At 38.8% G+C, this 15,671-nt stretch overlaps 1 protein-coding gene across 3 annotated transcripts in view; it reads right to left on the bottom strand.

Annotated features, from left to right (window-relative positions):
* Positions 1-15,671, bottom strand: part of DCBLD1 (discoidin, CUB and LCCL domain containing 1) — a 68,044-nt gene that overhangs the window by 41,032 nt on the left and 11,341 nt on the right. For 2 of the 3 annotated variants that reach the window (XM_022555083.3, XM_089921961.1), the window contains exon 2: positions 4,178-4,390. The exons of the other annotated variant lie outside the window; for it this stretch is intronic. In XM_022555083.3, coding sequence (XP_022410791.1) covers positions 4,178-4,390 — 213 coding nt within the window. The remainder of the gene's footprint in view (positions 1-4,177; positions 4,391-15,671) is intronic. 3 annotated transcript variants of the gene reach the window in all.

Genomic DNA, 15,671 nt, shown 5'->3' with positions numbered 1-15,671 from the left:
AAAAGTAACTTTACAATCTTATTTTGTTCTTAAACAACATATATTCTAAAGTGAGGTTGATCTAGTTTATCAACTTTGCTGCATCCTGGCTGTTTCAAGAGTATTTTAAAAGGGAGAATCAGTGTCTTAACTCAGCCATAGATATGTAAGTACATTCTTTTAACTGATGTTTGAATCTGAAATATCAGCCCTCATTATAATATATGACAAACAGAAGAATAATAACCCCATCTTATTTGTATCAGGTCTCTTAACAATCAGTGAGATCAGGTGCAAATTTTGCTTGATCACTGTGAAAGCTGTGGGTCACACTTGTTTATAGTATTAAACGTTTTGCTACCACGAATGAAAGCACCCGAAGTATATGAACCAAACATTTAAAACAAAATCGGCATGGGGGGTGAACCATTACAAATGAACTGCATAAGGATTAAAACTATATAACTTCAGCATATCCACAATGGTTAATGCAATCACATTGCAACTATGTCCACTCTTGGCAGAGCTTATAAACAGGGATGCCAGAAAACATTATTCTTTTTCCAAACATTAACTCCACATTCAAAAGTCTGACAGTGTTGAGTCTTAAAATCTCTTGGCAACGGGTTTTAGCCATTAATTGAAAAAAACTGAGCTGGATAAACCAAAACTATTCAGCTCTTTCAGCCATACATGTAACCTTTAGAGCCCTGTATACTGGAATTGCAGGAGGTATTCTAGAACATATGTTCCCCGCGGGGGGAACTGCAGTGGGCACTTCCCTCGACTGCCGGCCCAGGCAACAGCGCTTTGGATCCCTGAGACCCTCCCTCCACAGTCCTGTGGCCACACTGGCTGCAGAGGGGCCTTCCCCACTCCAGGGAGCTGGGCAACAGTCCCAAAGGAAGGGACACTCCTGAGCTTGCACAGGCCAACAAAGCACTCCTCCCCCTCTTCCTTCTCTCTCTCCTCTGCAGATGATACACTCCTCCAGGAGGTTCAAACTGACCAGGGGACTGTTTTAACTAAATTAAAATACAGGTCTAAAGTTAGTGTTCTTGGGCAAAGAAAATCTACTTTTTTAAGAAATGTATGTTTATTAGAGAAAAAAATAGAGAGTAGAGAGAAAATATAACAATACCCAGAGTTGAACCTTTTAAAGTCCTCCTTCTAACATTTTGCTACAATTATGTTCTGTCTTACTTTATTCAGAGGCCTTTTTCTAGTATTAGGACATTACTGTGTGTTCATATTTTACCTAACACTATATCCTAATCAGCTTTCTATGTTAACAGTCTTTTCACCAAGGAGCTGCTTAAGATTGCAGGTATTACATGTTTTACTGAACTGGTTCCTCGCCACTGAATTTGCCAATTCACTTTTAAAACCATTTATCCATGGAGTATCTACTACATTCAAGTCACTGGATTAAATATTGTAAGTATACATATATGAATAAGTGGCTCCTCCCAGAATGCTCTTCAAAACTACAAAAGACACAAATATATATATGCAGCATACACACATATGCATGTGTACACCTGCTATACCTGGCCCTAAGCCACACATATGCATGTGTACACCTGCTATACCTGGCCCTAAGCCACTTAATTTTTTTTTTAAGGGCACATTAATTTTACTCAGGTTGAGATAGAACTTTTTCAGCCTATATGTAATAAAGATTTTCCTAACAAAGAAAATCTGTAGTTCTGACTACAAGAAAATTTAGAATGTACTTCTTTTTAAATATGCTTATAGGATTGAAGTATTCTAATTTCCTTTCCACGCATTCCTTTTATTGCTAATTTCTGTTATTCTTGTCTGCTGGATTTGCCTTAACATGACTGATCAGGGAATCTTTTACGTAGCCTCAAAAGAAAGAACTTCTGAGCATCGTTAAATATTTTATCTTAAGAACATCCCCAACCCAAAGTATTAACTACACCTGTGTTTTAGGCAAAATTGCTGTATGATGTAATACTGGGCTGGTCCTCCTGGGAAGGGTGATAATGCACTGAGTTTTTCTTTGGGTGTTGGTACTGGGAGAGGAACAGACATCTGGAAACAGATGTTTTAGAGCCACAAAGACATAGATATAAATTTTCCTTTCAGCCCTTAACTAGCTTTGTGATCTTCAGCATGTTCCTAAAATAGAATAAAATAAAATAGTCGCCGTACCTTAGTTTCCCTGTTTGTAAAAAGGAGTTAATAATATTTACCTTGCAGGGTGGATGTAAGGATTCCAGAAAATCTACGTGAGGCCAAGCATGTGTCTGACATACAATGAGTATGCTTATTTCTATAATGAGTATATATTCTGTTTTTAAAAGACAAACATAACTATGTAGGAAAAAATTTAAAGAGAAAAACGAATTTACTGGGCTTTATTGAAATGAATTGCAATTCATTACTCACTTCCTAGTGAAGAGTCTAAATCTTGAAAATTCAAGAAGCTGGAAATGTGGACTAGAGTGCCCTGAGGCCAACCAAGATCACCTTGTAACCCAGCTCCTAAAATGTAGTTAATCCCAGGCTTTTCCTCCTTTTTGTGTATTTGCGAATATACAACAAAGACAATGGAGTAGACGCCTTGGTGTGGGAAAGCCAATTCTCCTATCCTGTTTCAGGACGATTTGCTCCCCTTTCTAGTTCTCACCTCAGCCCCCAAGCTGAGAGAGACCCAGAGCAACAGAGGTGATTAGCTGCTGCTCTGTCAGCAGATGGAATTAACTGCTCATCTTCTGGAAAAGGAGATGCTTCCCCACAGAGACTAGTGTGGAAAAGCCGTTTATGGCCCTGCAGCACTTTCCCTCGCATTTTACACAGGAGCTCTGACACTCAATTCCCTCTGAATCTGAAGGAAATTTCCTGGTCAATGAAGGATTCCCTGAAGAGCGGCTCCATGAATTACCACACATTCGATTACCAGAGCTAACAGAACAGTAAGTGTTCCCAAGGGCCATAAGCATCCCCGGAATTCTCATTTTTCCCATTTGAGTCAAACTGGAGTTAAAAAGTTGCAACTAATTATATGAAATCAACCATCTTTACTCTGTCAGAGTAATTCAACCAACATTAAAATACAGATAATATTCCCAGGGATAAAAAAAATAAATCTTAAGCTTTCTCCTCCATGGGGGCTAGATAGGTTTAGACCTCTGAACAGTCTTGGGACTGGTCTGGGCTTCCACCCTGGGAGGAGTGAGGAAGCTCTGGATGCAAAGGTAAAGACAGCCTTGAAAGCTGTGTGTTTGAGAGAAATTACCTATAGAGCTAGCAGGAGGACAGGGTTTTGCTTAAAACCTGTATCATTTTTGGAGTTATAACACAGAGAGAATTTCAAAAAATCTCTAATCTCAGAAGAATCTGTACGTAAGTTCTGTCTTTGTTTTCTAATCCACGAAACCCAAGTTGTCTCCTTGGGCTAAGGACTGTAGGGTCAGTGCTAATGGTGATTTCAGACACCAGTGTGCTAACAGCACACCCCAAACCACAAAAAGCTTAATTTCAGAAGGTTACTCTGAAAACTGTCCTTTGCACTTGCCCTTCCCCTACCCAGAAAACTGACCCCAGACATATGTGTACAGTCCCTTCACTCACTCCATTTGGGTCTCTGCTCAAATGTCTTCTTATTGGAGAAGCCTTCCTGACCATCCCACTTGAACACAAACACACTCAGAATCAGACTTGGTATCACCTTAGGATGACTCCTTTTTCTTATTCCTTATCTTTCTTTCTCACTGCCTCTCATATTATAGATGTATTTGTTTGTTTGTTTTCCACCCGCCCCTCTACCAGGGTAAGCACAATGAAAGGAGGAACCTTTGTTTTTTCACTGCTGTATCCCACCCAGTACTCCACAGAGCACTTGAACACATGACCACTGTTCAATAAACATCTGTCACACGAATGAATGAACTGTAGGTGTTTTAGCCAAATGCTATATATCTCCAATTGTCTTCCCGACAAGATATAAACTAACTAAGCTCCTGAGACCCACGCAAGGCTACTATCTCCTCAGATGTCTTTTGTGCAGCTTATGAAACAAGTGTATCCATGTGAGCTACCCTGAGAGTCTACAAGGAGCAAGTTCCTCTTCTGATCTTCCCAGGCTGTAACACTGATGAGCGTGCCACGTGCCTCCTCCCTGCATCTCAAATTTTCCCATGCTCAGTGAAACCTAGATATCTTTTCTTACCATATTGATCTGAAGAGCTAGTGAACAGAAGGTAGTCAGAAGCACAGGTCTGGGATTCAATATCCAAATCTCCCAACCTCAGAATCAATCTCTTCCCCTTCGGAACTGTGATCGTCTTTTCACAAATAGTGTGATTGGGGTAAGTCCCTGGATAATTCTTAGATGTCATGGTGCCACTGTCCTTGTAGGTCACTATGTGCCCACAGCCATCACCTGTTAAAGAAAAAAAGAATACAAAAAGTAAGTGAGGGCTTCCCTGGTGACGCAGTGGTTGGGAGTCTGCCTGCTAATGCAGGGGACGTGGGTTCGAGCCCTGGTCTGGGAGGATCCCACATGCCGCGTAGCGACTGGGCCCGTGGGCCACAACTACTGAGCCTGAGCCTCTGGAGCCTGTGCTCCGCAACAAGAGAGGCCGCGATAGTGAGAGGCCCGCACACCGCGATGAAGAGTGGCCCCCGCTTGCCGCAACTAGAGAAAGCCCTTGCACAGAAATGAACACGCAACACAGCAAAAAAAAATTAATTAATTAATAAACTCCTACCCCCAACATCTTCTTAAAAAAAATTAAAACATTAAAAAAGTAAGCGAAATTTTTACTGAGGACTGAAAACGTCCAGTATAATCTTCATCTTAGGTATTCTACTCTTTCTATGGAGAGAGAGGGAAAAGCTAAAAAAAAAGAAAAAAAAGGATTGAATTATTAAACCGTATTTATTATTCCAGGTTATTTCATCTCCTGTTTCTCAGTTTAATATTCTGAACACTGTTGATCAAAATGTTTCATGTATTAGCATGGTAAGCCCTTTGCAAACACATCATTTAGTCTAATTACTTTTTCTAATCATCTATCCAGGTATCTACCCATCCACACTTGCACAGTGGGCCCTTGGCATTCGCAGATATGCCATTTGTGGTTTTGTCTACTAGCAAGCCAGTGCCATGAAATAATTTGCAACCGAGAAAATACTACTACTCATTTCAGGGGTTACTGTCCTGATTAAATGGGATCATGTATGCAAAATGCTCCTGGTAGATTCTGAGGCTTATGCTGAGAGGACTTTGTTTAAGAGCCTGTCATTCAACTGGGGACTAACAAGCATCTGACATGCACATCTCAGTTAGTAACAGTCACAGATTTGGAAGTTCCTGATAGACTCAAGATGTATCATGAGCGTCAAGGATCTACTGTATTGAGTGCTTGCCACCTGCCAGACATGGCATTGTTGGAGACACATAAAAGCAGCAATGGCTGCTCAGGACTCAGAGTGAAATGGGAGAGTTCCATGTTCAGATAACTATAACACTAGGTGCCCCTGGCATAGCAGGAGCTTAAACAAAGGGCCAAAGAGGGCAAGAGAGAATCTATTTCAGTGAACTCTCACTACTTCACTAAAACAAGGAATTCTCTTAAGACTTTCTGAACAGGGTAGTTAATCAATTGACCAACAAGTTATTCCAGTATATTAAAGTGACCAGGTTAATCACCCAAACATCTAACAGCATGCACAACTGGGTGGGCTGCAAACATTGCATGCAAAGTCCGAAGTGCAAAATGCCTGTGGTTACTACGGCTTCAAAGAAACAAAGCCAGAATTTTTGCCCTTCACCGGAGGGAGAGAAAGCAGAAGTCTGTTGGAGAAGGAACTCTCTGAGGTGGTAACAGAAGGCATCCCAAAGCCTCCTATGGACAAGCCCCAACTTGGGCATCCTGGGAATCTGAAGCCCAAGGCAGCCTTCTTCCTTCTCCAGGCTAGTCCCTGCTAGAGGATTCATCTGGGGTCTTCCTTTATTCTACCTCCTTCTTGCCCTGAGGCTTGCAGCCCAAATGACATGGGGGCCTAGTTAAAATAAGGGGTTGGGGAAAACTGCAGAATCTATCCCAAATCAGCCGTCAAGCTCCAGGCAAGGACCCACCCATTATGCAGAAACTCTCACAAGATTCCAAGCAGGGAGGTTGCACTGGGGGAGTTGACCTATAGGAGCAATGAGTTAGTACCAGAGGAAAATGGAGATAGACAGCTAAGATAAAACTACTCTGAAACCTGGAGGTCCAGGCAGAAGTTGTGGAATTTATACAGTAGGCAATAGGGGTCCACAGAGGTTTTTGAGAAGGGAGATAATGAAAGAGGTATTAGAAAAAGTTTTGATACAGGAACTAGGATGCAGGAGAATCTGCCTCAGAAGGGCAGTAGGAGGGCTAGGAACGGGGTGGCTGGAATGGAAAGGGAGAAACAGGGGGAGTTCACAAGAAAAAAATCAACAGGCTCGCGTTTCGCTTAATTATAGTGGGAAAGACGAGAGGAGAAAAAAAGTTAAAAAAAGTTGAGGCGTTGAGTCCAGAAATGATGGGAACACTGAGGCTAATATGACAGAAAGGGAAGCCCAGAGGGCAAGCAGGTTTGGGGACAAAGGTTGTAAGTTTGGTTCTTAAGTTTGAGGTGATAGCTATATTCCTTGGGCTCTCTGGCAGTAAGTACCAAATTGTTGAGAATTAAATGAAAATTATACTAGAGTAAAGCATACGGTGCAGAAGCACGTAGGGGTTTTGATTTAAATTTAGAATGATTTACCTGCTCTTAAAGGCTTTTGTTAAAAAAAAAAAAAATCCAATTGACAATTTCTCTGGGAAACTGGAAGACAGGGCAATCATACCGCAGGTGTTCTCACAGGGCTGAAGGCGGTGGCTGCCCCTTTAAAGGAGACAAACGCCCTAGCTCCCCACAAGGTCCTGTAACTCGTTTCTAAGACTTGCCCACCTTAGGAGGCAGTGACTTGGAGCACCCTGATGAAACAACACTAGGGTAACTAGTGTACAACTACGCATATGATTATACACATAACTAACCCCCTCTAAGCCACCAAGGTATCACCTGTGAAACCTTTAAATGTCTCGTTTCTTAGTACTACGAAATTCTGCTTTTATAAGAGAAAAGAAAGTGAAGTCTTTTCCTAGAAAACATCCCTAGACATAAAATGAGGCTCAGTTACAGGTGAATCGGCCCACACATGATTACTGTATTCGAAGTTTTAAGCGACATGTCATGACAAAGGAAAATTCCAGGGTGTCACTTTTATTCAAGCCTGTAATTATGCTTCTTTTCAATGCCTTCTACTCTAACGCCCAAGAGGAAACTCATCTCACCCAGCGACACTGGCAGAATGTTGAGCAGGTTTAAGTCTTCAACACTCCCATCCTTACTTTACATGGGGGAGTGTGGCTCAGATGTGGAGAAGCTTTCCTTCTCCGTTAACTATCAGAATGAAACTAGGTCTTTCTTCTGCCAAAAAACCTGAAAGGAACGGCTGAGTCCTAATTTATTACAAAGCAAGCTGTCATCAGAAGTTGCAGTTTCACTCCAGCCCATGGAAGACTACTTGCGGAGTCTGCTGTGGCAAGCACTAATATAATAAACTTATTCCCTGGGCACTAATGACATCAGGAATTTTCAACCTCCTGTCTTTCCACAGTTTTGATGACTTCAAAGGACTAGATATAGTTAACAATATTATAGTATATAATTGGAAGTTGTTAGGAGAGTAGATCTTAGATGTTCTCACCACAAAAAAGAAACAGTGATTACGTGAGGTGACTGCAGTGTTAGCAAATGCTACAGTGTTAAATAACTTTGAAATACATAAATGTATAAAACCAATGCACTGTAGACTTAAACTTACACAACGGCATATGTCAATTATATCTCAATAAAGCTGAGGGAAAAAAAGAACTAGAAATATGCCAAAGAGCAAATGGAAAATGCCTAGGGAGAGAAAATGCCTATGGTATCATATACTCAATAAGGCATATGCATGCAATTGAAAACAACAGAGAAGCACTATTTCCACGACCTCATCCTAACACTTTTGTAGCTTAACTCAGAGCCCAACTCTAATTAAGAAACACTGACAAGAAAGACGACAAGAGTTATTTAAAAATCTACCAGTCCACGTTCCGTATGTAATGTATCAACATCAATATCATGGTTGTAATATTATACTATAGCTTTGCAAGATGCTATCACAGGGGAAACCAGGTGAGGGTACACAACATCACTCTGTATTATTTCTTACAACTGCATGTGATCTATGATTATCTCAGAATAAAAAATTTAATTAAAAATTTTTGAAAAAATCTGTCAGCCTGGTTAAGTTTTCCTGGCAGGGGGTGAAAATGAAGGGGCTTTTTCTAATTTATACTTTTTATACTATTTGGATTTTGTGATCTTCTACTTAAATTATTTTTAATTAAAGAATTTATACAAGCTTGCATTAAAAAGATCACCATGGAATGACAACAAATAAAGGAGGCCACTTTTATTCTAAAATCTCTGTGTACTAAATCCATTAACCAAGTTCTCACATTTGTCTAAAGAGCATAGGGTGTCGTGTCTGGGGAGGTTCATAATATATGCCCCAGTTTACAGATGAGAAGACAAGATGTATATGACTTTCCTTAAGGCTACTCAACCAGAGGTACATACCAGATGACAGTTCCAAGATGATCTAGTTCTAGGATTTTAAAAACACTTTTGTCACCTCTTTATTTGATTTTGTAACACAAGTGTATTTGTGTTTAATTTTGGAAAACCACCTGCACTGATGCCCTACCAGACCTCTTTTTAGATACTTTCACAACATCTGTCTATTAAAATGAACAGAAGATGTAGCTTATCTGGCAATGGTCACAAATAGATGGAAAACCTTTGGGTAGAAGGTGGAGGAAGAACTTTATTTTTTTAAATTAATTTTTATTGGAGTATAGTTGCTTTACAAGAGGAAAAACTTTAAAATGAAAGGATCAGGCAGGTCACCATCTAAACTTATTAATGGATCTCAGCATGACAACAAGTGAGAAAATCAGATATTACAAGTCTCCTGCTAGGATAAAATATGCTCTGCATACCAACACATATGAAGCACTCTTGCCAAAAAGCAAAACATTTGAATTGATAATTGACTCTGAATCTCATCAAGCCTTTACGTCTAACTTCAGTTTACAGGAAACACAAGGGGTAGAAACACAAGTGTACTGACACCACAAGGAAGTCATTAGCTGAATCCAAGTGATATTCTAGGTGCAACTGACCCAGTTTCTTCAACAACGAATTGTATAAAGAAATGTTTTAAAAAGTGTTTATTTTAACTAAAAATAGAATTACCATATGATCCAGCAATCCCACTACTGGGCATATACCCAGAGAAAACCATAATTCAAAAAGATACATGCACCCCAATGTTCATTGAAGCACTATTTACAACAGGCAGATCATGGAAGCAACCTAAATGCCCATCAACAGACGAGTGGATAAAGAAGTTGTGGTACATATATACAATGGAATATTACTCAGCCATAAAAAGGAACGAAATTGAGTCATTTGTTGACACGTGGATGGATCTAGAGACTGTCATAGAGTGAAGTAAGTCAGAAAGAGGAAAACAAATATCGTATATTAACACATGTATGTGGAACCTAGAAAAATGGTACAGATGAACCGGTTTGCAGGGCAGAAGTTGAGAAACAGATGTAGAGAACAAACGTATGGACACCAAGGGGGAAAAACCATGGTGGGGTGGGGATGGTGGTGTGCTGAATTGGGTGATTGGGATTGACACGTATACACTGATGTGTATAAAACTGATGACTAATAAGAACCTGCAGTATAAAAAAACAAACAAACAAAAGAACAACTAATACTAAACTTTCTTTGGGTTATTTGTATGGGAATATGTTAATATAAATGTTTCAGACCTTACATGAAATTTCTAAAACTCATATGATCTGGTATAATGTTATAAGTCATAATTCTAGTTATTACTTTAAAATGTATATCTCAGAAATAATTAAATTTCCTTGTCAATTGCATTATTATGAACTTTCATCAAATCTTTAACTGTGGTCATTTTTAAGTCTTTTGTCATTTACAGACAGTTCTGGGTTTACTCTGATGCTTTTGCAAAAATGTTCCTATAAAAGGGTTTCATCTTCAAGGAATTCATGGAAAAGACTCTGACAAGTACAGGTTTCTGGTAACTGACCATACTGCTGAATTGAATGAATAAGCATTTTCAGAACTCTAATGGAAAACTGATGAATTCATAAAAGTGCTAACAGGGGTTTCCCTGGTGGCGCAGTGGTTGAGAATCTGCTTGCTAATGCAGGGGACATGGGTTCGAGCCCTGGTCTGGGAGGATTCCACATGCCACAGAGCAACTAGGCCCGTGAGCCACAACTACTGAGCCTGCGTGTCTGGAGCCTGTGCTCCACAACAAAAGAGGCCGTGATAGTGAGAGGCCCGCACACTGCGATGAAGAGTGGCCCCCACTTGCCACAGCTAGAGGAGGCCCTCGCACAGAAACAAAGATCTAACACAGCAAAAATAAATAAATAAATTACTAAACTCTTACCCCCAACATCTTCTTAAAAAAAAAAAAAGTGCTAACAAAAGATCAAGATGAAAAAAAAGTTAATTACATGGGACTGAGTGAACTGATGAGGATGATTATAATTTTTGTGACTTTTTGTTTGAATAAAAAAAAAAATCCCACAAGGACTCAGAGGCAAAAAATATACAAATCAATTTTCACTGCAAAGTAAAGGAGCTGTTACAGTGGAGGATTACTGGACTGAATGTCAATATTATGACATAGTATGAGTGTGTTTCGTGTTTGGTAATTGCAATTATTGTTGCTTTTGTTGTGGTCATCCATTTACAATGCTTGGTGTCAGTTTATTTATCTCTTGTAAAAATAAAATACAGTGTGTGTGTGTAAAAAAAAAAAGTGTTTATTTTAGATTAAAGGAAACTTAAACACCACAACAATCACATGAATCTTATTTGGACCATGACTTGAAAAACCAATCTTACAAAACCATTTTAAAAAGATAACTGGGGGCAATCTACAGATTCAGTGCAATCCCTATCAAATTATCAGTAGCATTTTTCACAGAACCGGAACAAAAAATTTTTAAATTTGTATGTTTAAAATTTTAAAACACCAAAGACCCTGAATAGCCAAAACAATCCTAAGAAAGAAGTATGGAGCTGGAGGAATCACACTCCCTGACTTCAGACTATACTACAATGCTACAGTAATCAAAACAGTATGGTACTGGCACAAAAACAGACACATAGTTTAATGGAACAGGATAGAAAGCCCAGGAATAAACCCACACACTTATGGTCAATTAATCTATGACAAAGGAGGCAGGAATATACGATGGAGAAAAGACAGTCTCTTCAATAAGTGGTACTCGGAAAACTGGACAGCTACATGTAAAAGAATGAAATTAGAACATTCTCTAACACCGTATACAAAAATAAACTCAAAATGGATTAAAGACCTAAACGTAAGACCACTCCTAGAGGAAAACATAGTGTAGAACATTCTTTGACATAAATCGCAGCGATATTTTTTTTGATCCATCTCTTAGAGTAATGGAAACAAAGGCAAAAATAAACAGATGGTACCTACTTAAACTAAAAAGCTTTTGCACAGCAAAGGAGACCATCAACAAAATGAAAAGACAACCTACGGAATGGGAGAAAATATTTGCAAATGATGTGACCCACAAGGGTTTAATTTTCAAAATATACAAACAGCTTATACAGCTCAATATGAAAACAAACAAACAAACAAAAAGCAGTCCAGTCAAAAAATGGGCAGAAGACCTAAATAGACATTTCTCCAAAGAAGACATATAGATGGACAACAGGCACATGCAAATATGCTCAACTTAGCTAATTGTTAGAGAAATACAAATCAAAACTACAATGAGGTACCACCTAACACCTGTCAGAATGGCCATCATTATAAAGTCTACAAATAATAAATGCTGGAGAGAGTGTGGAGAAAAGTGAACCCTCCTACATTGTTGGTGGGAATGTAAATTGGTACAGCCACTATGGAGAAGAGTACGGAGGTTCCTGAAAAAACTAAAAATAGAGTTACCACATGATCCACTAATCCCAGTCCTGGGCATACATCCTGAAAAGACGAGAATACTAGTTCAAAAAGACACATGCACCCCAATGTTCATAGCAGCACTGTTTATAATAACCAAGACATGGAAGCAACCTAAATGTCCATCAACACATGAATGGATAAAGAAGATGTGGTGTGTGTATATAAACATATATATAATGGAATATCACTAGTCATAAAAAGTAATTAAATAATGCCATTTGCAGCACCATGGATGGACCTAGAGATTATCATACTAAGTAAGTCAAAGACAAATACTATATGGTATCACTTACATGTGGAATCTAAAAAAATGATACCTATGAACTTATTTACAAAACAGAAATAAACTCACAAACATAGAAAACAAACTTATGGTTACCAAAGGGGAAAGTGGTGGGGGAGGGATAAACTAGGCGTTTGGGATTATCAGATACACACTACTATATATAAAACAGATAAACAACAAGGTCGTACTGTATAGCACAGGGAATTATATTCAATATCTTGTAATAACCTATAACGGAAAAGAATTTGAAAGAGAATATAAAACAATCTCTTTGCTGTACACCTGAAACATTGTAAATCAACTATACCTCAATTTAAAAAAAGCTGGATTTTCAAATGCAATATAGTTACACTAATAAATACCAATGCTGATTTTAAAAAAGATAATTGGGGTATTAAATAATATCAGGGGAGTATTATTCACTTTTTTAGGTGTGATAATGGTATTGAGGTTATGTGAGAAAATGTCTTTACTTTTAGGGATGCCTACTGACATATGTAGGGCTGAAATGACATGATGACATGTGGTCTGGGATTTGCCATAAAATACTTCAGCAAAAAATGGAGAGAGGAAAATAAGTAAAAAAGATGGGGAAATGTTGATGGCTACTATAGCTGGATGATGAGGGTTCACAGGGTTTTTTTTGTTTTTTGTTTTTAATTAAAATGAAAAGAAATAAAGGTCATTCTTGAAGGCAAAAAATACAATCTTGGTTTTACGGTTAAGCTCCACATGGTGTTGGGAGGACTCAAAGGCAGTGAGCCGTGGTGATGCAGTAGTGGGAGGCGACAGGGACACTGAACTGTCACCACCTACCATCAAGGGGGGAACATGGCAAGAAGGGGGATGGAGGAATTTTGGCCACAGGGAACTTGTCTACTCTTCACAAGTGGCTACCATGCAGCGTTTATCATCGTCTTCCTTTGAACTGTAATTTAATTGCCAAAGCACATGATGACTAAACTGTGTATCATTTCCTCCTCTCCTCAGACTGGAAGCTTCTCCCCCTGTAGAACAGTTGAAGGGTCCACAATGGGCCTAAACCCTGGGGTTTGCTCAGAGCCATAGCTGGTTTGTGAGACTGACGCACCACCTCCTCAAAACAACTTACAGAAATTAAACTGGATGGAGGAAGTTTAGATTTTGGAAAAAGCTGCAAGTACTCATTAATGTTTTATAACTCCCCAGGTGATCTCTACCCCAAATTTAAGCATTTTAATTCTGAGCATTTGGAAACAATCTAAATTAGAAAAGAGTCAGACTATGACACCTCCGAGCAGATTGATATTAAGGAGAAGTTAAGGCCATGTTTTAGAAAACGATTTAATTTTAAAACAGAATATAGACCACATACATAGATATGAAGGAAAAAAGGTTTAAACTGTACATTTTTATGGTGTGGGATTAGAATTGATTTCCATTTTATTTATATTAGTTTTCTAAATGTTCTACAGTATGAATACATTATACATAAACCAGAAAAATAATATAATTAAAACTACCAAATCCACCTAATGTGCTTTGTAACATTAAAGGCTACTTTCAGCATTGGTCTTAAGGTATGCAGATGGGAAGAAGTCTCTAAACCAACATACCCAAACTGGCATTAAAAACTTACTCAACAAACAGCTCGGAATTTAGGATAATGCAGTTCCCATTTGAAGGAGATCACAGTCAAGGGGAGAGAGACGTAAGTTAACAAGTAATTCCTGAGGGTAAAGTGACAGGTCCAATGGACTCATTATCTGTTCCCCCAAATGCCTGGAATGAATGGATATGCATTTATCTTTCAGACTTTTATATCAGCTATTTAGGAAGTATGGATATACAAGGTATTTTCTAAATAAGCTTAAAACAAATCCCCAGATGCTTGTCTACACGAGTCAACCATTTATTTAGTCTACTCAAATTCCAGCCACTAAGAAAGGAAAACAATAACTTCCTTAAAAGACTACTTCCCTTTGATAAGTAGTCACATTCCACTAACAGCAAAGTGAAATTAAGATATATTTGATATGGACTAAGTTCTGCAATACTACAAAGAATGATTTAGGCTTTGAAAAATTTTTTAAACTTAATTGTACCTGGAAAATTATTTGAAGTAAAACAACTAGTACAAAAAATATATTTAAGATTAATTATTGACTAGTCCACAGAACAAGACAGCAACCTTCAAACTTGTTGAAGACCCATGGTTAGAATATAGACTTCTCATCACAACCTAAGCAAGGACACATGCATACACCCACATAAATAACAAACAAAAATCTAATGTTATAATACTTTTTTTTTTTTTTTTTTTGCGGTACGCGGGCCTCTCACTGTTGTGGCCTCTCCCGTTGCGGAGCACAGGCTCCGGACGCACAGGCTCAGCGGCCATGGCTCACGGACCCAGCCGCTCCGCGGCATGTGGGATCTTCCCGGACCGGGGCACGAACCCGTGTCCCCTGCATCGGCAGGCGGACTCTCAACCACTGCGCCACCAGGGAAGCCCAATACTTTTTATTATATGTAATGCACTGTGATATTTTCTGTTCTATCCCATTTCATTTTTAAGTTAAAAGCGTGCTGGCTGTGCCAGATGAACTGACTGCCTACAAATGGGTCACAAGCTGCAATTCGGAAAATAGTGCTCTAAAATATCACGAGTGAAACCACTTCTAGAAACATGATTTCATTACAGTTGTATCCTTGCTCTTCCTAATATTCAAGTTACAACAGGTCTCAACACATACATCATTACCCATGTGTGGGTGTGAGAAAATTTCTTCCCATTTCTGAGATCAAGTGAGCTCTTGATGACTACAATCTTTTCAACCACAAAAGGGAGCTTGCAATTACTACAGAGCTCTTTGTCTGATGGTAAGGCGAACAGCTTTCCCAAGCTATTACTAATTTCACTGTCAGCCATCCTCTCTTATAAATGTTGTTCTTCTCCAGTTGTGCTTAACTTTTTCACTGCCTGTAAAGGAATGGAAGCACAGGGGCAGGAGAGCCTTTTTATTCTATGTGAGAATAAAACGAGTAAAACAGAAGTTATGATGGTAAAACTTCAATTATTCAAAATCTTTAGTTTTCCTGAAAGGAAAATGGATAATAGTCACAGCTATAGACTAGAAGCACATGACCAAGTTCTGCAAAACTGTTCTGCAAAACTTAGAATCTCTTTAAACCTTATTCTCACTGTGTATAAAATAGATGCTACAACACAGTGTTTCCTATCAGCTAAAAAAGTCACTTAAAACA

The sequence above is a fragment of the Delphinapterus leucas genome, chromosome 12 (assembly GCF_059928025.1).
Source record: "Delphinapterus leucas isolate spDelLeu-1000000601 "Yukka" chromosome 12, BTC_Dleu_Yukka2, whole genome shotgun sequence".
NCBI classification, from domain to species: domain Eukaryota; kingdom Metazoa; phylum Chordata; class Mammalia; order Artiodactyla; family Monodontidae; genus Delphinapterus; species Delphinapterus leucas.
This window is presented reverse-complemented; position numbering and strand designations above follow the sequence as displayed.